The 26,726-nt window shown below is 52.1% G+C and overlaps 3 protein-coding genes across 3 annotated transcripts; 2 read left to right on the top strand and 1 right to left on the bottom strand.

Annotated features, from left to right (window-relative positions):
- Nucleotides 1–694: 694 nt before the first annotated feature.
- Nucleotides 695–11,594, top strand: LOC101990780 (mesothelin-like protein). The gene is made up of 15 exons (XM_026780597.1): nucleotides 695–737; nucleotides 1,559–1,679; nucleotides 2,747–2,867; nucleotides 6,463–6,548; nucleotides 6,700–6,826; nucleotides 6,904–7,094; nucleotides 7,446–7,536; nucleotides 7,732–7,873; nucleotides 8,218–8,405; nucleotides 8,478–8,633; nucleotides 8,717–8,844; nucleotides 9,897–10,027; nucleotides 10,163–10,257; nucleotides 10,628–10,877; nucleotides 11,380–11,594. Exons 1-15 carry the CDS (start codon nucleotides 695–697, stop codon nucleotides 11,592–11,594), a joined length of 2,085 nt encoding a protein of 694 aa, XP_026636398.1.
- A 771-nt stretch (nucleotides 11,595–12,365) lies between these two features.
- Nucleotides 12,366–18,347, bottom strand: Msln (mesothelin). Its single transcript, XM_005349088.1, has 17 exons — nucleotides 18,309–18,347; nucleotides 18,120–18,210; nucleotides 17,726–17,769; nucleotides 17,352–17,401; nucleotides 16,932–17,052; nucleotides 16,279–16,364; nucleotides 15,820–15,949; nucleotides 15,535–15,728; nucleotides 15,215–15,305; nucleotides 15,039–15,138; nucleotides 14,602–14,780; nucleotides 14,349–14,504; nucleotides 14,127–14,269; nucleotides 13,922–14,049; nucleotides 13,174–13,268; nucleotides 12,643–12,829; nucleotides 12,366–12,571 (listed from the first exon to the last, which is right to left on the bottom strand). The coding sequence occupies exons 2-17, from the start codon at nucleotides 18,205–18,207 to the stop codon at nucleotides 12,483–12,485; spliced, it is 1,881 nt and encodes a 626-aa protein (XP_005349145.1). The 5' UTR covers nucleotides 18,208–18,210; nucleotides 18,309–18,347; the 3' UTR covers nucleotides 12,366–12,482.
- Nucleotides 18,348–25,870: 7,523 nt separating this feature from the next.
- Nucleotides 25,871–26,146, top strand: LOC102001163 (40S ribosomal protein S27-like). Its single transcript, XM_005350214.1, has one exon. It carries the CDS (start codon nucleotides 25,871–25,873, stop codon nucleotides 26,144–26,146), a length of 276 nt encoding a protein of 91 aa, XP_005350271.1.
- Nucleotides 26,147–26,726: the final 580 nt, after the last annotated feature.

Here is a 26,726-nt window from a genome sequence, read left to right as displayed (position 1 = left end):
CCTCCTCCCTGGTCCCTGAACATCAGCTCCACTACCAGAGACCACATTCCTGCTCAGGTAAGATCTGTGAGGTCAGAAGACACCAGCTAGACCATAGTGTTCAGGCTGCTCGGCATCTGAGCCTGTTTTAGCCCCTACACAGGGCAGTAACCTTTCTGTGTGCCTCTTGGGCCACTTAGAGTCAGAAAGTCAGAGGGGCCCCAAAGTCATCAAAGTGTACATGCGGGGGGGGGGGCGGCGGTCAGTGGCTCAGAGCAGTCCAACAGCTCTGGCTGGGTCCCCTCTTCTAGAATGGGGATCTCAGAGACAGCTGAGGTCTGAGGTTTAGGCCACAAGGTGTAGGGGTACCTCTCCCCCACTGCCTGGGAGATTTGCTGTTTGTGAGATCTGCTAATTGGAGACAATGCGCCTGTGGGTTCCCTGGGGGCCTGCCTGTGATAAGAAAGGCCAGACTCAGTAGCTCCCCTCCCCTGCCACTCCCTGTCGTTGAGACGCTTGTTTGTGGGGTTGTTTTCCTCCCCAGACAGAGTCAGGCACCCTCAAGATATTGATGCTGGCTTTCTCTTTCTCTTTCTCTCTCTCTTTCCATCTTCTGTGAAGCTAACCTGCGTCACTCCCTGCCTCATCTCCAGATAGACCTGGACCTACAACCCACAGCCTTCGGGCTTCCCTGCCCTGAGACGCTCCAGCCAGGATGATCAGAAGCCTCCAGCAGTCAGCCTTGGGCTCCAGAGTGGGTGAGAAAACACTTCTACACTAAGGGGATGCCCTAGGCCCCTTGGGTGGCTCTGGATCACATTGCTGCAGAGGTAGGGATTCTTTATGCTCTAGCCGCACCGTCTCCATGAGCTCAAACTTGGGGACCTGTTTCAAGGGGAGGAAGGGAGGAGAGTGAGGTCCCCTGTACACAGAGCCAGCTAGTGTGGAAACACGGTCCCACCAACATAGGCCTGAGGGTTCTAGTGGGGACAAGATAGGACTGTGGCCAGAAGGAGCCTCCACTGGTATAGGCAGCAGGACATAGCCCAAGTCCCCTTTGGTAGTCCCAGAATAAACCAGGCCAGGACCCAAGGACACAGGGAGGAAACTGGTCCACAAAGGACATCAGAGTATAGCCATCTTCCATAGGCCCTGTTGCTACTGCAGAAGAGATTTTGCTATGCGTCTTCTCTGAGTATTGAGAGAACATCCCTGGCAACAAACCCCTCCTCCTGGGCTGGGAGACCCTTTTATGTCTCACTACAGAAACAAAGGGCTTGGAAGACTGTGGAACCAATCCCCTGACTCTGAGTTTTAGGGTCTCGGTGCTCAGATTATGAGTACACAGAGTAACAACCAGGGAGACACTCACACACATGCCCATGCCAGAAAATGTATGTACACTTGTGGACACTGTGTGTGCCAGAAGACACACACCACCGGCAGATCCAGACTGTCTACACAGAAACTGGTCTGGTTCTGCAAACCACCTCTAGGGCCTCCGTTTTGGGGTGGGGGGCTGTGGTTGAGGAAGTCACAGGGAGCCCCTGCTCATGCTCTTACTGCCACTCTGTTGCAGGTGCCTTGGCGAGTCCGGGTCTCACCCTCCTCCTGTCCCTCACTGCCCACTGCTCTGGTCTGCAAACTAAGGGCTTCCCCAAGGGAGGGCTGAATACTAGTGAAGCCAACACATGGGTCAGGTGAGCAAAACCCAAGTCCAGCCAATTGTTTTCTGTGACAAGACATGGAGAGGACTGGTCCTGAGTCCTCTGTTGGTCCCAGGGGAGGAACCATGTCCAGAGTCTGCACATAAGGCCCAGGCAGGGTACTGTTTGCCAGCTCTGACCTGGGCGTTCAGTGCCAATTATATGCAGGCAAGTCTCTGGCCAGCCAGATGTGTGGGCATGCTCACAAGGAGCCTCAACCCTCAGAGACTTGCAACCTTAGCCAGTATCCCCCCACCACCACCAGGCTTCCCCTTTGGAGCTCTAGGCCGTCCCCCTTACTGCTTGTGCCAGGTCCAGGGACTTCAAGGTCATTGCTATCTCCAAATCATTTTAGCTCTATCATTTCCTTCTGTCCCGAGCTCTCAGGCCTGGGCTTGAATATTCCCATTTCTTGATCATCAATGATGATCATCAATGGACCAGTCGGTTAATATAATGAATGACTGGTCAAACACAGCCAGGATCCCAAATGGATCTAATCAAGCCTGGGTTAGTATCAGAAATGTCCTCCCACCCAATAGGTGGATTTTGTGTCACACCCTGAGAAAGGTCCAGACGATGGCCTCGCCCATGGTCATCCAGTATGTGACCCCATGTCCATCAGCAGCTATTAGGACTAGTCCAAGTCTGAGCCCCAGAAGGGATGGCAGGACCCATGTTAAAAGCCTCATCCAGCTGAGAGTCTGGTCCTAGCAAGGTCCTCTAGGATGGAAGGAAGGAGGGAAGAAGGGAGGAAGGAAAAAAGGAAAGAAGGAAGGAAGGAAGGAAAGGAAGAGAAGGAAGGAAAATAAGGAAGGAAAGAAGGAAAAGAAGTAAGGAAGGAAAGAAGGAAGGAAGGAAGGAAGGAAGGAAGGAAGGAAGGAAGGAAGGAAGGAAGGAAGGAAGGAAGGAAGGAGAACCTTACTTGTAACAGGCATTGCCTGCCTCTTACTCCCTCACTCATGGAGACAACTGAGTGATCAAGTCCCCGTTGCAGTACCCAAAGCCTTCCTTCCTGGGTCTTCCCCCTTTGGACCCAGCATGTCCCTTCATCTATACAGGGACAACACCTCCCTCCTGCAGAACTTTTGGTGCTTGCCAGCCAGCGAGCTGTCCCGAGAAGAGCTCTCCACTCTAATCAGAAGCCTGGCTTCTCAGAGGGTCCCACTCAAAGCCTGGCAGGTAAGTGCTTCCAGGGCAGAGAGAGCAGGGGTGTTGCAGGCTACCCAGGATGCTAGAGTATATCCAGGTGGAGGGGGCAGCTTTTCAAGGACTTGGGGTTGGCACACAGCTTCTCTGAAGCAGAAGACTGTCTCCAAGTCATCCTGCCAACCTCAAAACCACCTAGAATATGACTTTTGTTGCTGTTTTTAAATAATTTATTAAAATTTATTTTATGTGCATTGGTGTGAGGTTGTCAGATCCCCTGGAACTGGAGTTACAGACAGTTGTGAGCTGCCGTTTGGGTGCTGGAAATTAAACCTGGATCCTCTGGAAGAGCAGCTGGTGCTCTTAACCGCTAGGCCATCTCTCCAGTCCCCAAAATGTGACTTTTTGGTAGCCACATTATGACAAGAAATCTGGCCCTTCTGAGGCTGCTTTTCCCTTATAGGGTGATCTACATGAGCACCCACGTTGGGAAGTTCTAGTGTGTTCCAGCAAATCTGTCTACAGGGTGCTTTTGCCTTGACTTGAAATGACTGCAAGCTTCTCCACTGCCTCGGGCCCTTCCCTAGGCTCATCCAGGACACAGGTGCCTCCTTGGGGTGGACCAGTCCAGGGACTGTGAGGGAGGATCTTGCAGCCCATTGGCCTCTCTCCTGCCTGGCCAACATCACCTGTCCGTGTTAATGGAAGGAAAGAGCTGAACACGATGGCACGGGCCTTTAACCTTAGCACTTGAGGGGCTTTGGCAGGGCCACTAAGTTGGATTAGTCTGAACTGTGTAGAATGCTCTTCTATTTTTTTTTATTTTTTATTTTTTTATTTTTTTTTTGGTTTTTTGAGACAAGGGTTCTCTGTGGTTTTGGAGCCTGTCCTGGAACTAGCTCTGTAGACCAGGCTGGTCTCGAACTCACAGAGATCCGCCTGCCTCTGCCTCCCAAGTGCTGGGATTAAAGGCATGCGCCACCACCGCCCGGCCCTATTTTTTTTTTTTTAAATATAACCCTTAGCATGTGTGCACCTAACCCTAAAGTGTCCAGACGCACATGACACAGATGGTAGAATGGGCAGAGAAACAGGTAAATCTGCTGTGACAGCCAGCGATGGCTACTACCTGTCAGGACGGGACAGGTGCGGAAGTTCGTTCAGCATCTCAGTCAGTACGTGGAGATGGTATGTGTGGACGGCAACAGAAGACATGCTTCTTACCAAGACCAATGCATCCCTGACTGAGATCACCTTCCCCCACCTTACAATGAAGACAGCATCCAGTGTCTGCCCTCAGCACAATAAACTTGAACAAGAAATCAGTGGCAGAAAGGTAGATGGAAAACTCTCAAATACTTGGAAATTGAACCAAATGCTCTTTTTAAAAAAGATTTATACGTATGGCTGTTTTGCTGCCATGCATGTATGTACACCATGTGCCTGAAGAGATCAGAAGAGTCTGTCAGATGCCCCAGAACTAGAGTTATGGATGGCTATGAGCCATCATGTGGGTGCTGGGAATTGAACCCAGGACCTCTGGAAGAGCAACCAGTGCTCTTAAATGTGAAATCATTTCTTCAGTTCATGAACAACAAACTTTTAGATAATACCTGATCCAAAGAACTCTCAAGATTTTTTTTTCTAGTGGTGGGAGTCTCTCGCATGTATCCCAGCCTGGTTTTTAACTCACCATGTAGCCAAGAATGACCCTAGCTCTTTTTCCTTTAAAATGTAATATATTTGGGCACTTTACCTGCATATATATCTCTCTGTACCGTGTGTGTGTGTGCAGTGCCCAAGGGGGCCAGAAGAGGATGTCGGATGGCCTGGAACTGGAGTGACAGATTGTTGTTAGCCATCCTGTGAGTGCTGGGAACAAAGCTCAGGCTCTCTGCGAGAGCAGCAAATCCTCCTGACCACTTTCTCACCTTCCCGGCCCTCACTTGATCTTCCTGCCTCCACCTTCTAAGTGCTTGGTTTACAGGAGTGCACTATCACGTCTGGCCGTCTGGCATCAAGACGTTTTCAGCTAAATGAAAATAAAGATAGAGCCTGCCGTGCTAGTAGATGCCGTCACCCCAGCGTTCTGGGGGCTGATGCAAGAGGAGTGTGAATCTGAATCTGAGCTACAGAATGAGGCCCTGTCTAGATAGAAGAAAATGTATCAGAACCTGTGGGGTACAGTGAGAATGGTGGCTGACTACAGCTTTGAATATGTGTGTCAGAAAGAGAAGGATGTGGGTCCCGCAAGATAGCTTAGGTGGTAAACGGATTTGCTGCTGATCCCGCATTTGATCTCAGGACCCAGAAGATGGAAAGAGAGAACTGTCTCCCATGAGTTGTTCTCTGCTCTCCCATGCACACCACAGCATGTGTGCAACCCCACCACTGCAACCAATCAATAAATAATGTAAAAGTTAAAAGAAAATATCTGAACTCAATGGTGGAGTTTCCTATCGGGAAGCCAGGGGAGGAAGAGAAATCTAAAAGAAGCTGGGTGGTGGTGGCGCGCACCTTTAATCCCAGAGCTCGGGAGACAGAAGCAGGCTATCTCTGTGATTCAAGGCCGGCCTGGTCTACAGAAAGACTTCCCAGACTGGCTCCAAAGCTACACAGAGAAACCCTGTCTCGAAAAAGCAAAAACAATAAAGAAAGAAAAAAAGAGAAATCTAAAAGAAGAGATGGAAAGATGAAATCTGGAGCAAAAAAAAAAAAAAAAAAGAATTAGAGGAAGCCATCAATGCCGCAAGCTGCCCTTGAGAAACTGTGAAGAGCCTCTAGCCTGGCTAACAGAGAGAAGACAGACACAAAGTACTCACAGTGGAAACAAGCAAGGGCCATTTGTTACACGCCCCTTGCAAATAAAGGGATTGTAAAGAAATGTCTGTCTGTGCACACAGGTGTGACAACCTAGATGAAATGAACCAAATCCCTGAAAGGCGGAATCTGTCAACACCCACATGGGGCCATGGAGACAGGTATTCAGAACAGGCATGATGTTGTATGCCTGTCATCTCAGTATGCAAGAGAGTCTTGAGTTCACAGTTAGACAGCCTTCACGGTGAAACCCCTATGAAGGAGAGAAGGACGGAAGGACAGAAGGAAAGAATCAGCACTCTCTAGGCAAAACTGACCTGCGTTTAATATCTGTAGGGCCATCGTCTTAGATGAGCTTTGTAACCTGTACACAGTTGAGTGACTGCAGATCTAATTTGAACATTTCCGATTTTTTTTTTTTTTGAGTCAGGGTCTCTACATAGTCCGGGTTGTCCTGGAACTCACTCTGTAGACTAGGCTGGCTTCCAGCTCACGGAGATCCACCTGCATCTCTGCATCAGAGTGCTGGGGTTAAAAGCATGTGCCACCACACCCAGCTCATCTCTGGCTTTTAACTGCGGTCTAGCCATTCGCCTCTCTCAGGATTGTCTCTCTCGGCCTCGTTTTTCCATCTGCCTTCTCATATCCATGCTACTATGGGGTTTTTACTCACATGAATCTCCAATTCCTTCTTAAAGTGTGCCTTCTGCTGAGGGGGGGGGCGGTGCTGAGCAGTATCCCACCAAGGCCTGTCCACACTGGACAGACGGTGACGGTAACCTGCTGTTGAACTTCTGCCCCTGCTCAGCTCAGCTGCTTGGCCAACCTCGCTGCCCGGCAAGGCCTCCAGGACGACTTCGTGTTCCACCCACCCAACCTCCTACTTTTCTACAAGTGAGTGCCCCTGCTCTGACCTCCATATCGCTTAAGTGCCTGCTAGTTGTGGTGGGGCTACCTCCTCTGGTCTTGGGCTACCCTAGGGACACTGGGAAGGCTGGTGGGAGGCCCCATCCTGCCTCCCTGACATCCCTCCTCTTGTCCTCAGTCTGAGCCAGGTGAGGGAAGCCAACTGCCGGGCCTTCATTCACCATGCTGTCCAAGGGGACACAGAACTACTGGCCAACTTGCCCAACCAGAGAGTTGCCCTACAGCACACAGCCTTGGCCTGTCTAGTAGGTGCCTCAGGTGAGGACAGAATTGGGCAGTGAAGCCAGGTCATCTGTTTAACACTAATCTACTGTCCCTGCAGGGGAGACCCCACCTGCAGCTCAGCGCCTCAGACCTGGGGCTTCTTGGAGTCCTGGTATGTGACATGGAGGCACCCCAAATCATGACTGCAGACCCCCGTGTGCTGAAGAACCTGCTTCAATGCCCGAGGCTAACCGTCATGCAGACTATAGCCCTCAACGCCCTGCTGGCCAGTGGGAAGACACAAATTGGGTGGGTGGTTCCAGGGATCAGGGTGAGTGGGGACCAGGGGAGCTGGATGGGTTCCTTCCTCGAGATGAGCGGGAGTTTGAGGTCTGAAGCCAGGATGGCAGCGATGGCTTCCTACAGTCTTGTTACTTGAATTCTGACCCAAGGTCCTGCCTGACTCTGACATTTCAGGTTGAGTCATGGAGGGAAGCACAGGGTTAACGTGCATTCCATCATCTGGGGTTCACAGCAGTACCAATCCCCAAGATTGTAGGCACTGGCCAGGAATTAAGAGCCTACGAACACTCTTCCCACCTGCTTAGGGGATGGGGTGGCATGTTAGACTCCGACTCAGAACCCTTTCCCATGCACCAGGCCTCCTGGATCCTGGAACCTGGAGGGGCTGCAGGCACTGGGACCTCTGGCCACCTACATCAGCCCCCAGCTGTGGGAGAAGGTGCAGGAGGTAGGAAGGCACCCGGAGTGGGACTGGCTGTGGGCACCACCTGTCCATCCAGGACCATGAGCACCACACAGCCACCCTGAGCCTTGTGTGGTGGCCGTGGGTTTTCCCATCACAGCACATATGGCCCACGGGGCAGAGGGAGGGACTAGGGCAGCCCTTCCTATGATTGGGAATGGACGTACTTGCCCCTGCCAGGCTGTAGGCTTGGACTTCTTCCGCAGTGTGGTGGCTGCTTACCGGGCAGGCCAGCTGAGCAGGCACGATGCCAGGCGCTTTGTCACCAACTTCCTGGAGTCCAAGGCCAACTCGGTGTCCTCAAGGCTCAAGCGGCGCACAGGTTAGTGTGACCAGGTGTATTAGGGACACCATGCCTCCCTCAGTCTGGACTCCTCATTTTGGCCTAGTCTGGGCCAAGCTCTTGGCTGGAGACCAAGGATGAGGAGCAAGTCAAGGTCTGGTTACAATCAGAAGTAAAGGGGGTGGGCATGGTGGCACCTAAAGGGGCCGAGGCAGGAGGATCTTAAGTTTGAGGCCAACTCAAGATACATAGCAAGACTCTGCCCCTCAAAAGCAAACAAACAAGAAGAAAGTGAAGGCTAGGATCAAAGATGGGTCCCAAAGCCAGCAAGCTGTCAGCTCAGGCCTTCACCTGCCAGCTTGCTCATCAGTACAACCGTGCAGGGAGCTCCTGTGTCCGTGGCAACATCACGGCAGCCACCCTGCATGATGACCTCTTCCTGGTGCACTATGATTGCACCCAGCTGGAGTCCTGCCTGGGGACACGTGTGCTCAGGGCCAACCTGGACCCCTTACTGCAACACCCACTGCCCGCAGAGTGCCAGCGTGTTGTCAAAGCCAAGCTCGCTCAGGTGTGTGGATGGTTAATAATGAGGTGGAGGCTGGAGGGCTCAGCTGCATCTTAAACTGCCCTCCTGCTTCAGATCTACCCGCATGGCATCCCTGAGGACCAGCTGCACCTCATCACCTCTCTGGTCTACCTCTACTCCCTCGCTGAGATAAGCCAGTGGAATATCACATCTGGAGACACGGTGATGGTCCTACTGGCCTCGGACGCAGCTCTGGAGAACCAGACAGAGGTGAGGGTGGCAGAGGCTGGCAATGGGGCCGAAGCTGGCTGGTCTGGTTTGCCCAGACCCATTGACCTTGGCCCTGCCTCTAGGCAGTTCTACAGAAGTTCTTGGACCACAATGGCAAGCTTACTGGCGCTCTTCTGGTGGCCATCGGGGGTTCCCGTCTCTGCTGGATGAGCCTCAAGCAAATCCAGATCATCCAGCCCTCAGAGTTCCGGTGAGCTTCCCTGTCAACCACCTTCACAGCATGAGGCATAGGGGAAACCGAGGCTGCAGAAGGGTGGTGAAACGGTTCAAGCCAGGCTATCAGAGGCACGCTGGACCACTATAAGAAAATGTCACCAGTGGCAAGAGGGACATCTAGGAAAGTGTGTGCAGTATAAGCGATCAGACCCAAATTCCAGTCTCCAGCACACAGAATAAAAAGCTGGAGCTGGCAGCCACACCTGGGATGTCAGCATGGAGAAACAGAGACAGCAGGATCCCTGGGACTTGCTGGCCAGCAGAACTACCTGACCAGTCTAGTGGAAATGATGAACCAAACCAATGTCCCCAAAAATAATTGCTACTGAGAAAGATACCCGAAGTCAACCCCCGGCCTGCACACATGCACACACATGTGTGCGAACACACACACATGAACATGCATAAGAGAGTTAACAAGATGGTTCAGAGGGTAAAGTGCTTGCCGCCAAGTCTCACCACCCGAGTTCGATCCCTGGTCCCACCGGGTGAAGGCAAGTACTGACATCTTCAAGCTGTCCTCAGACCTCCACACATACACCGTGGTGCTCACACACGTGTGCATGCACACATAAGTAATATTGAAAAATGACAAAAAATATAAAATGAAGAAAAGGAAGTACCACAAACTGAGTGACTTAAAATGAGAAATATATTCTCTAGGCCAGAAGTGCAAAGTCAGGATGTCTGCAGGGCCAGGCCCCTTGGAACCTCGCAGGGAAGGCCTTTCTTGCGCTTACCTGTGTGTCTGTATACAAAACTCCGTACTTGTCATAAGGACACGAGGAAGTTAGGCTCACCTAGCCCAGTGGAACTTCCATCTTCTACTCTGATTTCATCTGCTAAGAGTTTCTTGTTTCCAAATAAAGGCACTTTCTGAAGTACCAGCTGGATTTAAATTTGGGGCTTTATACTCTCACCCAGTACAAGGGGCAAGAAGAAATTGTGTTTCAAGGGGTAAAGGCTCTCCTCAGTGGTTCAGGGCAAGGGCTTTGAGCCTACTCATCTGCCTCATCCTACCCCTAGGCTGGCCGGGGCTCCGGACATCTCTCCCTGCCCTCAGAGTCGGAAGGACGTGCTCTTCGCCAAGGCTCACGAGGTCTTTAGGAACGCCAGCACTGTGGGAGAATACTACTACTTAATACGCCCCTACCTCGGTGAGCCCTGAACCATGCCTCTTTTCCCCTAAGTCCTCTGCCTCTCCTTAATATGCCCCTATCTTTGCCTTCCCTGTGTGTCACCCCCCAACACAAGTCCTCTGCCTCTCTGTCCCTCTTCTCTGCTCTCTCTAGGTGGTGCCCCCTTGAAGGAACTTCAGTACCTGGCCCAGGCCAACATCTCCATGGACATTGATACATTCACTAACCTCAATCCCTTTATGTTGAAGGTGGGCCCAGGGGCTACCTCTCTTTTGTCTTATTGAGATGTGGTCTTACTTTGTATCCTAGGCTGGCCTGGCACTCGTAATTCTCCTGCCTCAGTGTCTTAAGTGCTGGGATTACTGATATACAACACCACAATGCCTGGCTCGAAGTCTGTCTCTGTAGTAGGCAGACAGGGTGGGTCAAGCTGGGAACCCCAGGTCTCAGACCCATATGTTCCAAAGCCTAAGGGACGCAGATGTCATGTGACCTCTGTGCCTCACAGTCCTCCCGCTCAGTCCTGGGAGCCGCACTCCCCTTGCTGGGTCCTTGACTGGGGAAGGCAGCCCCATGGATCTGTACACCTCCCCCCAAGAACCCTGGCTTTGTTTGCAGAACCTGAGTGTGGACAATGTGAGAAACCTGCTGGGTCAGAATGTGGGGGACCTGCAGAAGGCCCGCAGCCATCCAAGCGTCATCCTGTGGATGCACAGCCAGAACATGTCAGACCTGTCTGAGATGGGCCTGGACACCAACACCCTGGCCTACGGGATCAGCAGGCCCCCCGCCAACACTGCCTACCCGCCATCCGACTTGATCCATACCTTGAATCGGCCAGGGAATGATGGTGTTGCCCCCACCTCAGGTATGGTCCACACCCCTCTTCCCATCCTTAGCAGACCCCTGGCTGTCCCTGCCTTTCCTTTGCCTCCTAGGGGGTCTGCCATGTGTCACAGGTCATTGTCTGTTGAACCGTCTGTAGTGATACAATTGCTTCCTCCCAAACCCATTCAACAAGAACCAAGCCCAGTGGCCCAGGGTTGTAATCCCAGCTACTCAGGAGAAGGAATATAAGACCTGCCTGAGCTGCAGAGAAAGTTTGAGATAAGCCTGGAAAACGTGTGTGTGTGTGTGTGTGTGTGTGTGTACTTATATACACACACACATACATGGGCGTGAGGAGAGCTGGGGATATAGCTCAGCAGAAAGAATTTGCCTAGCCAAGCACAAGGACCTGAAGAGCAGCTGTGGATGGGGTCCCCACTAGCCCGCATAGCTATCACCACTACAAGGGGAAGGCCGACAGAAGGGACTCTGGGGTATCTTCTAATCAGGACTAATGAGTCCTTTCCCTGTTCCACCCGCAGGATGCCCTCTAGTTCACCTGGGATACCTGTCACTCACTGTGGCTCTGCCTTCCAGCCTCTTGTGGCTGCTGCTGTGCCAGGCACCTTCGGGACCAATAGGCACTGCTCCCAAGACACTAGGACCCTGGACACTGACCCCGAGTGGTCGGACCCCTGAACATCAGATACAGAAGCAGCACAGCTGCCAGATGGAACAAGACACCCACCTAGGCTGAAGTCTATGTCCCAGGTCTCAGGGGACCTGCTCTGTTCCCCATCCTAGAAGACCGGCTCTGGCACACACCTCAGCTCCCAGGACCTGGGCCCAGAAGGAGCTAGAACCTGCCCACCCACAAGAACAGGCTGATAGGAGGAGATGAGGGTCCAGATCTTCTGGCCTATTCCAAGACAAGTGGAACTTGGTGCCACTTCAATGTCACTGCCCTCACTGGGGATCTGAATAAAGCACACGGCTACTGTACAGCCCATGTCTCTGCTAGGACCTTGTTGAGGGCAGAATCCTCTTGGCAGGGCCCAAACTGTAGTGGCCTCCCACACCCCTCAGCTGGGGTCTCGGGGGTTCCACTACCTCGAAGATGGCAGTAATCCCACCAGGAAGGCCTTGAATAGCTATCTCCTGCCTGGAGGGGGGGCCGTGCCCATTTTTCATCCTTCTGGGTTTTTTCTTTTTTTATATTTTTTAAATATTTATTTTTATGTGCATTGGTGTTTTACCTGCATGGGTGTCTGTGTGAGGGCATCAGATTCCTAGAACTGGAGTTACAGACAGTTGTGAGCTGCCATGTGGGTGCTGAGAATTGGGTCCTCTGGAAGAGCAGCCAGTGCTCTTAACCACTAAGCCACCTAGCCCCCTTCTCCTTTCTAAGAGAGTGGGAGGGACAAACACAGAGAGCTGTGTTTGTGTGATTCTGTGATCACAAGGAACTTCAGGGTCATTCTCTGGACTGGTCCTGGGAACACCACAGAGCATCTCAAGGGGGTGAATGCCACTGTTTATTGAGTTCAAGGGTCCTCAATTTTTGGCAGTAACCCTGGGGTCCTGCTCCTGGTCAAGATGGGACTTCACAGTAGGGTTGGGGCCAGGAACCTTGGGGGTGATAGTCTCAGCTCGGTAGTAAAGCCGGGAGCAGAGCTGGGATCCATGCAAACACAAGTCCTGGTCCGAGGGGCGGGGCTCCGCTGGAGAAGGCCTCTGCAAAAAGAGAGGCCACTCAGACTCCTGACTCCACCCCCCCAGCTCTGCCCCTGGGCAGCCCAGCTCACCTTGGAATTTGAGGTCCAGGACCAGGTAGCCATTGGGGATGCCAGCCTGAAGTCCCAAACCCAACCTGTCCAGGTCTTCCTGCTGCTGCCGGGAGAGCCAGTCCCGGACAGGGCTTTTATCTTGCTCTGTCTTCAGGCCCTCGATGTGTGGCCCTAGAAGTTTCTGTACCTCATCCACAGTCAGCCCCTGTCAGAGTACCATCAGGGTCTCTTAGGTCCCCAGAAGGTTGGAGGGTCAACTGTGAGAAAACTGCAGCCCATAATACCTCAACCCTTATATACAAGGGGCCCCTTGTGAGGCCACACCTCTTCCAGCTGAGCCTGTCCAAACTCCTCCCTCATAAGGACCAATTCCTTCTCATGAAGTCCTGTTTCTCGTCTCTCCTATACTCCTGCTTTAACACCGGGCCCTCAGGAGGCTCTACCCAACAAAGGACCACCACACACCCACAAGCTCTTCTCAGGAGACCTGGCCGCTTTCTGTAGTGCCTCTCTTGAGCCCTTCCCTCATGAGTTCCCCTCTCCGCTTACCACCGGGGCATCCACCTGCAGCGTCTTGAAGGTGGCTAAGTCCATGCTCACGTTCTGCTGGCTGAGGGTCCTCAGGTCCTCCACAGAGGCTCCACCTGCAGGTATCAGGGCCCCAGTTTGAAAACTTGCAGTAGAGCTAGAGGGTGGTAGTGCACACTTTTAGATCCAGCACTCAGGAGGCAGAGGCAGGCGGATCTCAGTAAGTTCAAGGCCAGCCTGGTCTACAAAGTGAGTTCCAGGACAGTCAGGATTGTTACACAGAAAAACCCTGTCTCAAAGAAACAAAAACAGCCGGGAGGTGGTGGTGCACACCTTTAATCCCAGCACTCGGGAGGCAGAGGCAGACAGATCTCTGAGTTAGAGGTCAGGCTGATCTACAAGAGCTAGTTCCAGGACAGCTAGGACTGTAACACAGAGAAACCCTGTCTCAAAAAAAAAAAAAAGGAAGGAAGAAACAGAAAAGAAGAAAGAAAGAAGAAAACTCACAGCTTCAGCACAATACAGTCCCACCCTTGACTAAACCATACTCCGCTTCTATGATTGTCTTCTGATGCCCAAGCCCTTCTATGCTCAACAACCATCTGTCTGGACCACTGGGATTAGAATGGATGGGAGAGCCAAAGTCATCAGTGTCAGATCCCTCGTGTACCTAGGAAGCCCTGGGTGGGGCAGGGAGAGGGTAGGACTTGGCATATCACTGTGGGGTCTGCAGGTTCTGTCGTACCCACCCACGTATGCCTTGACTCACCCAGGAATGTTCTGATCTTCTCAAAGTATTCCTGCCCGCTCACATTCTGGAAGGCCAAGGAGGCCTTTTCATAGAGGATACTCAGATGCCTCTGGCTGCACTTGTCCAGACTTTGGGGCTCAACCATCCTGGGGAACATTGTGGGACATGGCAGTGAGTAGGAGGCTCAGGTATCCATTGCCCTACAGAACACACTGGAACTCACCACATAACACTGGAGGGTACAGAGTGCAGATCCTGGGGGTGGAAGTCACATAAGTAGGCTAAAGGGATGCCATTCAGGACCATTACTATGTCCTCATCTAGTCTGCCTCCTCCCCGAAGATAGCGGGCAACCAGGGCGATCACCTGAGGGAAGAAGTCACTGAGACTCCTTGGGGCAAGGAAAGATGCGTCCCCTTATCCAGCTACATGTCTTCTCGGGTACCTGATCATCCATCTTTTGTCCTTTGGTGACCTTGAGCAGCGTTTTCACTGTCTCTGATGAGGTCACATTCCACTGGCGGATGTCCTCGGGGCTGATGTACCGGAAGAAGTGACCCAGCTGCTGGATCAGGGACTCAGGATAGCCTTGTGGATAGGTCTATGGAAACAGGATCATGAGGGCCAGAACAACTCCCGGGGCCCTTGGGAAAGCAGTCCTGGGCACAGCAGACAGGAAGAAGCCCGTTAGGAGTTACCTTGTCCAGTTTGCGCTTGAAGATGTTGAGCTGCTCGTAGGTGAAGGGAATCTCATTCACAAGGTCCATCTGGGTGGCCAGCATGGTGCCATCAACACAGGCCTCTAGCTCCCAATCCTGGTAGAAGATGAGGTTTTCATCCACCTCCTGGGGCTCCCGCCCCGGAGGGCAGGCTTTCTCTGGAGGGGCGGGCAAGAGTCAGAGGCTGTATGCTCCTCTCAACTCTCCCTCCTCCCACACCTACCATGACACATTGGCCTCAGTTTACCCACTGACAAAATGGTGCAACTCTATTCACCCTGGGAAGCTGTGACTGACCAAGCTGAGGAGCCTGGAAGGGTCACTGGTAGGAGCAAACGAAACTCTACAACTCTAGACTCCTTATCCCTAGTGTCGTATCTCAGGCTGCTACCCAACAGACATGGCTCTGAACTCACTTTCTGTGTCCCGCCTGAACCTTGGGAGCGTGGCAGTCAGCTTAGACTCCAGGTAGGAGGGGTCCCGGGAGATGTGTTGCAGCCATTCAGCTACAACGTCCTGAAAATGAAGCACAGTAGGTTGAACGGAAAAGCCCAGCAGCTTCTATGACAGCTCAGGGAGAGCAGGACCTTACCTTAGGGATCCTACGGGTGATGGACTCATCCAACACTGTCAGCAGGCCCTGCAGAGCTTCCAGAGTGGAGACTGACCACCTCGATGGGGGGCTGTCCAGAAACAGAGGCCCAGCTCAGGGACCCAGAATGTGGCCCCAGACAGAGATCAGGAGACAAAAACTGGACCAGACAATGCCTCTGCTGAGAGATTATGGAGTGCAGCCTCCTAGGGAACGAGACCTGACAGGATACAGCAGGGGACACGCGGCCCTAGGCAACCCATTCTGGCTATGGATATCCTCACACATATCTGCCCACATGCTAAGCCATTCCCACTCACCCATACGGGGGTCTTCCACTCCTCAGAGCCTCCTTGACTGCCTCTTCCTGGCCCACGTTCAGGGGTCCTCGGCAGCCTGCCAGCAAGGGGAGAAGGACTTCCGAAGAATTGACCACAAATTTCGCAGGCAGGTCACAGACCAGGCCTCCGAGAGCCTGCGCGTCTGCCTCGCTCACTTGAAAGCTATACATGCCCTGCACACACAGCGGCTTCAGTACCTTAGGGGGACCACCGAGCCCACTCCGTGTTTTGTCTCTACCTCCAGTAGATGGTACCATTCCATACCCGGCATTTCAGAGCTGCGGGCAGCAGCCTCTGGCGCTCCAGAGATCTCTGTGGAAGCATATCTACATTGGCTTTAGTGATGAGGGAGAAGAAGTGGGCACAGGCCTGTTGCCCTGGAAACATGGCTGGACTGTGGAGAGGGAGTATGCGAATTACTGTCTCAAAAAAACAAAAAAAAAGAAAAGAAAAGAAAAGAAAGGAAGAAAGAAGAAAACTCACAGCTTCAGCACAATACAGTCCCACCCTTGGCTAAACCATACTCAGTTTCTATGATTGTCTTCTGATGCCCAGATGCATGCACGCGAGCACACACACACACACACACACACACACACACACACGTACGCACGCACACACTTCATTGCCTGCCTCCCTGGCAAAGCCACCCAATCACTGCACAGGGCAAGGCGGGGGTTGAGGGGGTGGAAGATGAGACCAAGTCCCCAGTTTGAGACCTACTTGAGGAAGAGCAGCAGGTCCAGCGGGAGGGCATCCAGTTCCTCATTGGTGAGGCGCTTAGGAAGGCGACGTGCCAGACAGCGCAGCTGCCGGGAGACCAGGGCATACCGCTCAGAATGTTCTGGGCCACAGCCCTCAAGGATGGCCTGGGGCACCCCAGTTCTATCCCATACTACGGGCCACACGCTGTACCCTGACCCTGTTCACGCAGCCTGTGGCATGAACACCCCACTGCGTCGAGAGTCAGGGACAGGCTTGCCTGTCTGGAATCCATAGTCAGGCTGTCCTCCCTCTCCCCTGCCTGAGTCCTGACACCATTGGCCATGCTTGAGGACAGAACTTTGAAAGAGGAGGCAAGGCCTCCAGGAGAGGGTCAGCAAGGTCGTCTCAGACTTGAGAAAGGGTAGCAGGCCCATGCAGGGTTGGGGGGAGGCCTTCAGACACCCAGAGAGCTGAACCCCACCAGTAGAGAGACACACACACACCTAGTGGTCAACTTAGGCGGCAAGAAGAGCCCTGAGGGAAGCCACCAACCAGGATGAGATCCTGGGTGGGGATGAAAGGGAGCGGCGGTGTCAGAGAAACTAACCACCAACTCTCCAGCCAGTGTCTGGTCTCCCGCACCTCACCCGAGGACCCTAGGGGAGACCGACCTGATTCACTCGCAATGTGACATTCTTCTTCCTCACAGCCATAGCCAGCCCCTGGGCATGCTCCATGCTCAGACCAGATACTTCACGACATGTGAGGCCAAGAAAGACGCCTGCGGGAAGACTGGGGACGGGGACGGGAGTCTGCACCCGACACCGTCCCTCTCGAAGTGCTTCCCTGCCCGGAGACCCCTCCCTTCAGGACCCTGGGGTTCTCGTGGCCCTCTCTGGGACTAGTAACAGCCTGGAGGGCACAGTGCTTACGCCCTGGAGCATAGTTCCTCCCCCAGCCCTGAGCCAGCCAGGTGGGGATGGAGGTGGGTAGAGACACAGAGGACACTAAAGGATGAACATTTGGGCTCCTGGCATGTGCTTATTCAGTCAAAAAGGTCTCCCGAGGCCCCCAAAAGCAGCTGAACCCACCTGGCAAAGTCAGGGGTGCCGGTCAGTTGAGCACAGTGGAATGCAGCCTCCTAGAAGACAGGGCCTGGCTGACATTTCCCCAAGCACATAGGTGCTTCCTTGCCTCTCAGTGTGGTCTCAACTCTTTCAAGGTCCAAGTACTGCCTGAGTCTGGCTACCTCTGGGGCCTGTGACTTAACTCCCAAGGGCTTCACTGCTTCCCAACTCCGCTCCTTTTGGGGCCCAGCTGCAGCCAAGATGCTGCTGCTCTCTGGGTCAACAATGATCAATGGCCGTCTTTGAATGCTCAGAGATGAATGTATCCATGTGTGAAGAAAACAACGTCCACAGCCCCAAGACTAGATAATCCCCCTGTGCCCTCGAGAGAACCTCACCTGGCCCGTCTTTGTAGTCTGGACCTGCAAAAGTGGCATCCACCCTGTGGGCAGAGGGCGCAAGGCTAGAGGAAGGGCAGGGCAAAACCGGGCCTTCCCCGGTCCCAGCCCTCTGTATACCCCAGTGGGTGTAGAAAGAGAGAGTTAAGGCCCCTGTATCCTATTATGTCATATTCCTGCACTCCCCAGGCCCAGGGGTCTTCCCTGCCAGGAGTGTGACACCACCTTTCAGGCCTTTCGTTGATCTCAGTCCCTAACCCTCCTGGAACTCAGGCCACCAGCATTGGCCCAAAGAGAAAGCACAGGGAAAGTAGAGCCTCTCCCAAGGTCCCTACCCATGAAGGCCTGGGCTCCCTTACCTCTCTCTCTGGTGAGCAGCCCACCCCGTACTCACCAAGACTAAGGAGAAGCAGTATAAGGCTTCCACAGCAGATGGGGCTCCCACAGGACCCCAGCAGGGGTCGAGCTCTTGGCAACATCATGGTCTGAAGACAACAAGAGTTTTGAGGTTCCCAACTCTGCCAGCCTTCACCCCACACCGCAGTTTGGGAACAATGAGAAGCCTTTGGGTCTGGGAAAGCACCTGTCCAACCTCTGTGGGCACCTGCAGTAGTGTCTCCCAGGCAGACTCTCCACACTGACCGCTTGCCGGCTCCGCCCCTAGGAAAATCAGCCCTCCTACAGGGAGGGGCCTGGGTCTGAGTCAGCCAGACACCCCGGCTATGAGGCCCAGTGGACAGCTGAGCCCACCCTCGGTCCCTACAGAGCAGGGAAAAACTGTAGGGAGAGAATCAGGAGGCAGGGGTGTCTCCTGCGCAGGTTGTTACTGGTACCCCCATTTGTACTGGGAGACTGAGTGGCTCAGGCTGGGCGCCACCCTTTTCCGTGGGGTGTGAGGCTGAAGGAATCTGTGCTCTGCACAAAACGCAGGGTCCCATCAGGTAGACAGTGCTGTGTGGGAAGGCAACATCTCTTCCGTGTCAGTCCCGTGGAGTCTCGTGGCTTCTCTGAACACTTTTCAAGCTGATATGGTTAGGGCAGCAGGTGGATAAGTGGGCACCGGATGCAAGTGTCTCCTCTGGGGTGGGGTTCAGGGGCCCTGTGGACAGGGAGGGTGGGAGCTGTTCCTTGGAGAAGTGTCTTCCTGGATGTGTGTGCGGTTGTATTCTAGCTGAATTTGCCTTATGCTCCCATGTTTAAGCTGCTTGGCCAGCCCAGCGGTAGGGAATGTCTGGGGAGCCCCAGCCCTACAGGTCAGGAGGCCCCATAGCTGAGACGTCTCAGAGCAGGTAGAACAGGCTGTGGTCCAGAAGATGATATGTAGCTTGGGTGAGCCCTGACAAGAAACAAGTCTCATTGTCTCCCCTCAACCCAGGAGACTACGCACCTTGCAGCCTAGCCCTATGTGAGTCAGGAGAGAAGGGGCTCCTTAAGAGTCTAGCCTCTGCGGGCAGCTGTGGGCCCTGGAATCTGCATCTCTCACACCCACACCCTAAGAAGGGCAGATGGGGGCCATTGTCCTACAGTCACAAAGATCCAAGTTTCTGCATAGGTGGGGCCCATTCAGCCGGGCCAAAGACACATCTCGCTGTCACACGATAAAACCCACAATAGTTTCATCGGCATTGTGTTATGGAGTCCAGGGATGAGGAACACAGGAGAGTCGTTGAGATGTGTCCCCCCCTCACCATCCATGATCGGCATCAATCAGCATCCATTGTTCATTAACCCCCCCACACACCTGCTGAGCATCATCTCTGCCAGGCCTCGCTCAGGCTCCGTCCAGGACTCTAAGATGGGACCTAGTCCTAGAAAAAAACTGCCCCTGGCTTTCCCTTGTCCCTTCATTCCCCAGGTGGCTCTGAGCAGACCACAAGCTCCTCTGAATGGTGTATGAGGAGGAGGCGGCTAAGGATACAGCAAGGCAATGCCCATGCTCCCTCCAGGATGGGGCGGGTGGGGAGTCTCAGGACAACCTGCCCAGCTATCACCAGAGTATCCTGCGTGGCCTCCCTCCAGCCCAGTCCAGGCCCAGCCCTGAATGTCAGATCACATTCCTTGCAAAGGTCAGACTTGGGTGAGGGTGGGTGGGACCAAAGCCAAGGATGGGTCTTCATTCAACATAGGGCTGCCTGGCTCTGTTTAAAGCACAGAGATGTCCTGAGGCCAGAAAGTGTTACACAGCACGCCAGGGACAGAAGGCAGAAATAAAACCTAGAGGGTAGGAGGGGAAGCCGGTCCTTGCCACCCTCCCTTGGGCAGCAGACATGGTGGGTGAGTGACACCCATGGTGGGTGAGACTGTCTGGCCCCTCTCCTGAGAGTTCCTAGAACCTGGGACGTTCCTGTCCTGACCCTTGGGCAGCTGGGCCAGAGGTGCCAAGTGGCATTGATGAATGTTCACCCTACCCACAATGCACTCTGGCTATGTGTAACTCCTGACCCCTGAGTTAGCATAAGCTCCCCCCCTCACTGTGACCACCTTAACACCGTTGTGAGCCCCTTAAGCGTCTGGACCCTGGGGTTGAAAGTCCCAACACACTGTTATGAGGGCCCCCAGCTGAACTGGAGTGCCCATCCCAGGTAACCAGCAACAGGTTGCCTAATGGGAAATGGTCCAGGAGTCACTCACAGGAGACTTGTTCATACTGTAGGCATTCCCATGACCCCTGTGTGACCCATGTGCAGCCTGACCCTCAATCTGTAGTTCCTTGAGTGCCTTACCCTGGCACCCTAGGAAAAATCTGGCTGGGAGAAGTTTTGGTTCTTGCCACGACTGTGCAGTCAATATAGCACCATTGTAGGCTCAAGATTTACAAGTCCTGGGGGAAGGGAAAATAGGGAGAGCGGTCCCTCATCCAGGTCTCCAAAGGCTGGAATGGAGTCAGCCAGAGTGTGGTATGGTAAACTGGGGCAGCAGGGTGTGGGTCAGTCTACATTCCTGGCAAATGCCAATGGTCTGTGTCCAGGGAGGGAAAGGCAGCTGACCAGGAGGGAGCCGGCTGAGCCCTTATCTTTGCCTACAGCTCGGTTTGCCTGAGCTCAGAGTTCCAGCACCCACCACAGCCCCCAGGCCCCTAAGGTCTCCAGTCACCGACCCTACCCATGATAACAGTACTGAGCTGGTCTCCTCTGACTCAGTTTCCTCATCTAGGAGGTGGGTGTGGACAGATCGTGCAGCCTCTCTGGCTGTGCAGGGAACAAATGAGTCCTGGCACAGGCATCTAGGAGTGAGGCTTCTCATGCCCCGGGAATGTGTGGGTGCGGATCCTGTACAGAGCTCCAGACAGCCTTGGGTTGCTCCTGAGTTTCACGGGGAAAGAGGAGCGCTCTCAGCCTTCACCTATGGGCAAGAGCCAGATTGGGGCTTTCTTCTTACTGTCCCATTTTGGGGGCAGGAGGGGCAACACTGAGAAGCACATGTTGGAACTACAGGGCAAGACAGAGTATAGCCTCCCAGAAGAACACCGTACTCATCTCTAGGAGCTGGGAGCGGAATTCAGCCAGGCCATAGCTCCTTTGGCGCTTCCAGATTCAAGCCACGCTGCAAATGTCACGTCATGGTAGCCAAGCAGGGGTCAGGTGAGAGGTTTTGAAACACAGACCCAATGTAGCACTAGGTCCATGGAGCTGTGACAACTGAACTCAACCCACCTGAGTTCAGTAGGCATCCAGAGGCAGAGCCATTGTGCACGCCACCGTGTCCTTCTTAGCCCTCAGTTCCCACTTGGGGGGGGGGAGTGACCTTGAAACTAAAAGACTTCACTTCTCCAACCCTTCCAATAATTAGCAACGGCCAATTTCCAGCATGGAGTCTGTCCTGCTTTTAATATGGACACAGACAGCTAGACTGTGGCCCACTGGTGCAGCATGCTCACAGGAGGCCCTAGATCCCCCAACACACACACACACACACACACACACACACACACACACACACACACACAAACAAACAAAAACCTTCCTACAGAAAACCTTCTGTTTGCAGAGCTGAGTTTACACAGCTCCACCTCTGACCTTTTTCCAGGAGTGGGTTTCTATTCTGTGCACTTGGACCCAACCCTAATCTGCCTAGAATTCAGCAAGGCTGCCAGGGAGAAGAATCAGCTTACAGAATCAACAGAGATATAACAACTAAAAAATGCCAGAGCAGACTTGTGTCACAAGGTGGGAAACAATGTTCATATTGTTTACTGCTAAAATTCAAAATATAGGAAGAATTATGTTGGTTGTTTTATTGTTTTGTTTTGATTTTTCTAAAATCACAGTCATATCGGAGAGTCAGTTCTCTCCTTCCACCATGCGGGCCCAGGATCAAACTCAGCTTGGGCATCCAACCTTTAACTGCTGAGCCACCTTGATAACACTGTTATTCAGATAGGGTCTGACATAGCCCTGACTGGCCTGACATGCACTGTGTAGACCAGGCTAGCCTCATACTCACAGAAATTCACCTGCCTCTGCCTCCCAAGTCCTGGAGTTAAGGGTTTTACTCAATCACACCTAGCTTCTTGTTTTTATTTTTTGAGACAGAACCTCAAGTAACATAGCCGGGCCTTGAGTTTGTGTGGTGAATAGCCAAAGATAACCTTGAGCCTCTGATTCTCCTGCCTCCAACTCCTAAATGCTGGGATTTACAAGTGTTCCCTGATGTCAAAGTCCTTGTTACTTAGGTCAAAGAGATGTCTCTTTGGGTAAGGACTTCTGTCACCAAACCTAATGACATGGAGTTAAAAAATAGACCCTGGTTCCAGAAGGTTGCATGCACATGCTGGCACATATATGCATAGTAAATAGATAAGTGTAATAATAATAATAATACATAAGTTATTGTTTCTGGTCATCAAAGGTGTTCCAAACGTCCCGTTTGCTCTTCCTGATCTGTGATGGAGTTCACGCTGCATCACTGGCATGTGCCTCTCCCAGGTTTGCGTTGGTGGTGAAGATGCTCTTTTGCAGCTGCCTTGAAGAACCTGTTTGAACCTAAACGAAAGGCCTGCCACGGTGTGCATGGGAATGGAAGCCACCGCTTGTTTTAACCTTGACCACACAGGATGGACATAAAACATGTTCTTTGTGATTCCAACACTGTTGGCTGCTGAACTGATGGCGACCACATTATATACTTTCCACAGTCACACTTGCTCTGTGCACACTCCCACGGGACGTGTTTCCGTGTTATAGAACACCTCTATATTAAATATATATTGAATAATAAATATATTATTATTTATTACTAATAAAGCATCTGCCGTTGTCATCAGATTAGCAGTTCCTGCATGCAAACAGAAATCACAATTGGGCTTTTGTACTGTTGACATTCCCTCATGGAAGGAGAGCGTGAGAAGTGACATTGGACCTCACCTGAGTATCTGGCTGCCCCTCCCCTTATATGCAGTTCTGCTCCCACTGCATGTGGCCTCAGACTAATATGAGTTAACGGTGGGGGGAGGGGGAAAGACACACCAGCTCCATCACTACAGCCTGGCTGGGTGTAGCTGCTCTAGGACCACCCAAACTTCTGCCCTAACCTCTCCTCCGTACTCTAAGAAAGCCTAATAAAGCTGCCCCTGCCCTCGGGAGGCAGAGGCAGGTGGATCTCTGAGTTTGAGGTCAGCCTGATCCACAGAGTGAGTTCCAGGCCAGCCAGGGCTACACAGAGAAACCATGTCTCAGGGGGAAAAAAATGTAATCTACAGTAGAGTGGTACTTGGCTTGTGGTTGGGAGCTTGTAAGGGACTCGGTTCAGTACCCCCAAGACCAGGTTCTCAGCACAAAGGAGATTCATTTACTGCAGAGGGACAGAAGGCAGGGAATAGCAGACAAAGGCAGGAGATAGAGGGCGAGAGAAAAGCGAAAGGAACAAGGGAGAGGGGGAAGGGGTATTACCCTAGAGTGGAACCAAGGACCGCTGTGGATAGAGAGGACACAGACATGGCCCATAGGGAAACGGCAGTTTATAAAGGTAAAAGGGAAACCCTCTGTTAGCATGAAGTGTTTATTTTAATTGGGCATATTTGTTAGGTGAGCTAAAGAGGACTTTTGATGGCTGCACTTCGATACTTTGATAACTGGACCTTGGTAGTCGGCCTCAGGAGGAGGAAGTGGCCAAATAAGGGAACAGGGCTGGCAGCTAACTTTAGGAATGTAATCTAAGGGTTTTAGCAAGGAAGAGGGAATAGGGAGAGAGACCAGGCCTGCCAGAGCCACATTCTCCATGCCCAGGCCAGCCAGAGTCCCTTCAGGCCTTCTCAGGAAGAAGTAAATATGTTTACATCTCCCTAGAGAAGGAATTCACACAATTAGTACCTGCTTCTCGAGGAAGTACAGCTTTCCCTTGTAATTTTATGCTAAATTCACTAAGGAACACCGCAAGCTGGGTGTGGCAGCTCCCATTTGAGACCCCAGCACCAGGAAGCAGGAGGCAGAACTGCCATGAGTTTAGTGACAGCCCGAACTACACAGTAAGCTGAGTTTGAAGTTGTCAACACCCAAGACCATTCAGTATTGGATAACACAGCTGAGTAGGCCCTTCCTGTTCAGAGATTCCCTGCTCTCGCTGGCAGAACGCAGCACACCTGGCCCTTTGTGAAGCTGCTCCCTGGGAGGGCGAGTCAGGCAGGGTATTATTCAGTATCTACTGTGGACAAAAGGTCTCAGAACTGGTGGAGGTGAACTGCACAGTTGACTTCCACAACCCAGGGGCCCTCAAACACTTCCCATAGGGAACCTGCTGGACAATGGCAGCCAGGAACAAAGGAGCACCCTGTCACCTCCCGACTCTCAGCTTGGTCTCCCTCAGTCTTTTCTCCTCCCACACAGCACAGAAGACCCCGCTCTGGGGAAGTTCTTGCCTGTGGCGTCACTCCACATCAGACAAAGAGGCTCTTTCCCACTCACCTCTCAGCTCAGCCTAGGGACAATGAATGACTCTTCCAGTAAATGGACCGAGCGGTCTCATGATGTCTGTGGATTCCTATGGGCCAAAAAAAATCACTTTAAAACTCATGTTGAGTTTTCTTTGTGTCTGTTTCTTTGTGTTTTTCTGGAAACAGTATCTGATTTTGTAGCCCTCATCCTGGCCTTGAACTCGTGGCCCTCCTATGTCAGCATTCTGAGTTCTGGGATCATGGACGTGGACTTGCTTATTTTATAATTGACTGTGTGTGTGTGTGCGTGTGTGTGTGTGTGTGTGTGTGTGTGTGTGTGTGTGTGTGTGTGTGTGTGTGTGGTCTGCAGTACATGTGTGAGAGAGGGCTTTCTCCTTCAGCCTCGAGCTCCCAGGGATTGCATTCAGGTCTTCAGTGCACTCCTTAACCAGCTGAGCCATCTTGCTGACCCCACCTTTTTAGTTTCGTTGTTGTTTTTGAACAAGTTTTCTCACTGACTTGGAGCCCACTTTTCAGCTGGCTGTCTCTGCCTCCCCGGTGCTGGGATCATATGGATTCTGGGGTTCAAACTTAGAGCCCCACACTTCTAAAAGCCTTCTCCAAGTCGGCTCCCCAGCTTCTTATAATGAACTATTGAAGCTGATCCCAGCATCCTTCTCTCTCAGAACAGCTGCTCTTATGTAAATATTCGTAAACAAGGCTATTTCTTCTGAATTTACCTCCTCAAATGTTGCAGTCTAACTTTCTTGCTTGACTTACAAACGAATGTCATTGGGTTGTAGCCTCATTTTCTTTCTTTTTTTAATTTTTATTTCTGTGAAGATATTCTGCTATGGTAATATGTCCTATTTTTAAATTTTCTAATTTTTCTGACTAGCTTTCCGGTGGAACAGGAACATTTCCTCTGATGACAGCAGCAGCTGCGGTGTCCTTACAGCCTACATGCAGCACTTCACCATCTGATTTTTGCTTGTTTGTGTCCCTGCAGATGGAACCCTGGGACCTGCTGTGTGCTGGGCAGAGGTTCACTTTGGGGCCGAGGATGGAGTTCAGCAGTAAAGAGTCTGCTTAGCATGCTCAGGTACCTGGGTTGTGTCCTCACCACCAAAAACTAAAAAACAAAATTGATATATCAGTCAGGAAGCTAAAGCAGAAAGATTGCACATCGGAGGCCAGCCTGGGCCACATAAAAAAGATACTGTCTCAAAAGATATCAAAAGAAGCCTTTCTGGCAGTGACGACCTCCCTAAGAGAACATGCCTCTCGCAAAGGATCTCCTTCATCCCTCTCCAGAGGAGGAAAAGAGGAAACAAAAGAAAAAGCGCCTGGTGCAGAGCCCCAATTCCTACTTTATGGATGTGAAGTGCCCAGGATGCTATAAAATCACCATGGTCTTTAGCCATGCACAGACGGTAGTCCTGTGTGTCGGCTGCTCCACTGTCCTCTGTCAGCCTACAGGCGGGAAAGCAAGACCCACAGAAGAATGCTCCTTCAGGAGGAAGCAGCACCGAAAAGCACCGGATTCGAGATGAGTGGGAACCATCCCAATAAACACATTTTGGACATAGATATAGATATAGATATAGATATAGATATAGATATAGATATAGATAGATAGATATAGATAGATAGATAGAGATAGATAGATAGATAGATAGATAGATAGATAGATAGATAGATATAGATATCAAAAGAAAAATTTTAACCCACACATTAACTGGCAGGAATATGGGGGCAGGGCTGGGGGGTTGAGGCTTAACTGTGCAGTGTCAGTAAGAGACAGAGTTTAAATATGAGGACAAAGGCTTAAAGGTAAAAGAAGACTGGGAGCCGGGCGATGGTGGCGCATGCCTTTAATCCTAGCACTTGGGAGGCAGAGGCAGGGGGATCTCTGTGAGTTCGAGGTCAGCCTGGACTGCAAGAGCTAGGCTCCAAAGCTACAGAGAAACCCTATCTCAAAAACAAAACAAAACAAAACAAAACAAAGCCTCACAACCACCTATAAGTCCAACTACAGGGAATCATCTGGGGTCTTTGGCCTCAGCAAGAACCTGAACTCATGTGTAAATACCACACTGAGACACATACACATAATTAAAAATAAAAAATTTT

This window comes from Microtus ochrogaster, chromosome 7 (assembly GCF_000317375.1).
Source record: "Microtus ochrogaster isolate Prairie Vole_2 chromosome 7, MicOch1.0, whole genome shotgun sequence".
NCBI classification, from domain to species: Eukaryota; Metazoa; Chordata; class Mammalia; order Rodentia; family Cricetidae; genus Microtus; species Microtus ochrogaster.
Note: the sequence above shows the minus strand (reverse complement) of the source record. Positions and strands in the feature narration are given on the sequence as shown.

Excerpts from the sequence above, each read along its gene's own strand:
- LOC101990780 (XM_026780597.1), top strand. The coding sequence starts at position 695 with ATGATCAGAAGCCTCCAGCAGTCAGCCTTGGGCTCCAGAGTGG. Across the intron at positions 7,874-8,217 it reads AAGGCTCAAGCGGCGCACAG|GGAGCTCCTGTGTCCGTGGC; the intron begins GTTAGTGTGACC and ends ACAACCGTGCAG. Across the intron at positions 10,878-11,379 it reads TGGTGTTGCCCCCACCTCAG|GATGCCCTCTAGTTCACCTG; the intron begins GTATGGTCCACA and ends TTCCACCCGCAG.
- Msln (XM_005349088.1), bottom strand. The coding sequence starts at position 18,207 with ATGATGTTGCCAAGAGCTCGACCCCTGCTGGGGTCCTGTGGGAGCCCC. Across the intron at positions 15,950-16,278 it reads GACCTGCTGCTCTTCCTCAA|TCCAGCCATGTTTCCAGGGC; the intron begins GTAGGTCTCAAA and ends CCCTCTCCACAG. Across the intron at positions 14,050-14,126 it reads GTACCCTCCAGTGTTATGTG|GATGGTTGAGCCCCAAAGTC; the intron begins GTGAGTTCCAGT and ends AATGTTCCCCAG.
- LOC102001163 (XM_005350214.1), top strand. The coding sequence starts at position 25,871 with ATGCCTCTCGCAAAGGATCTCCTTCATCCCTCTCCAGAGGAGGAAAAG.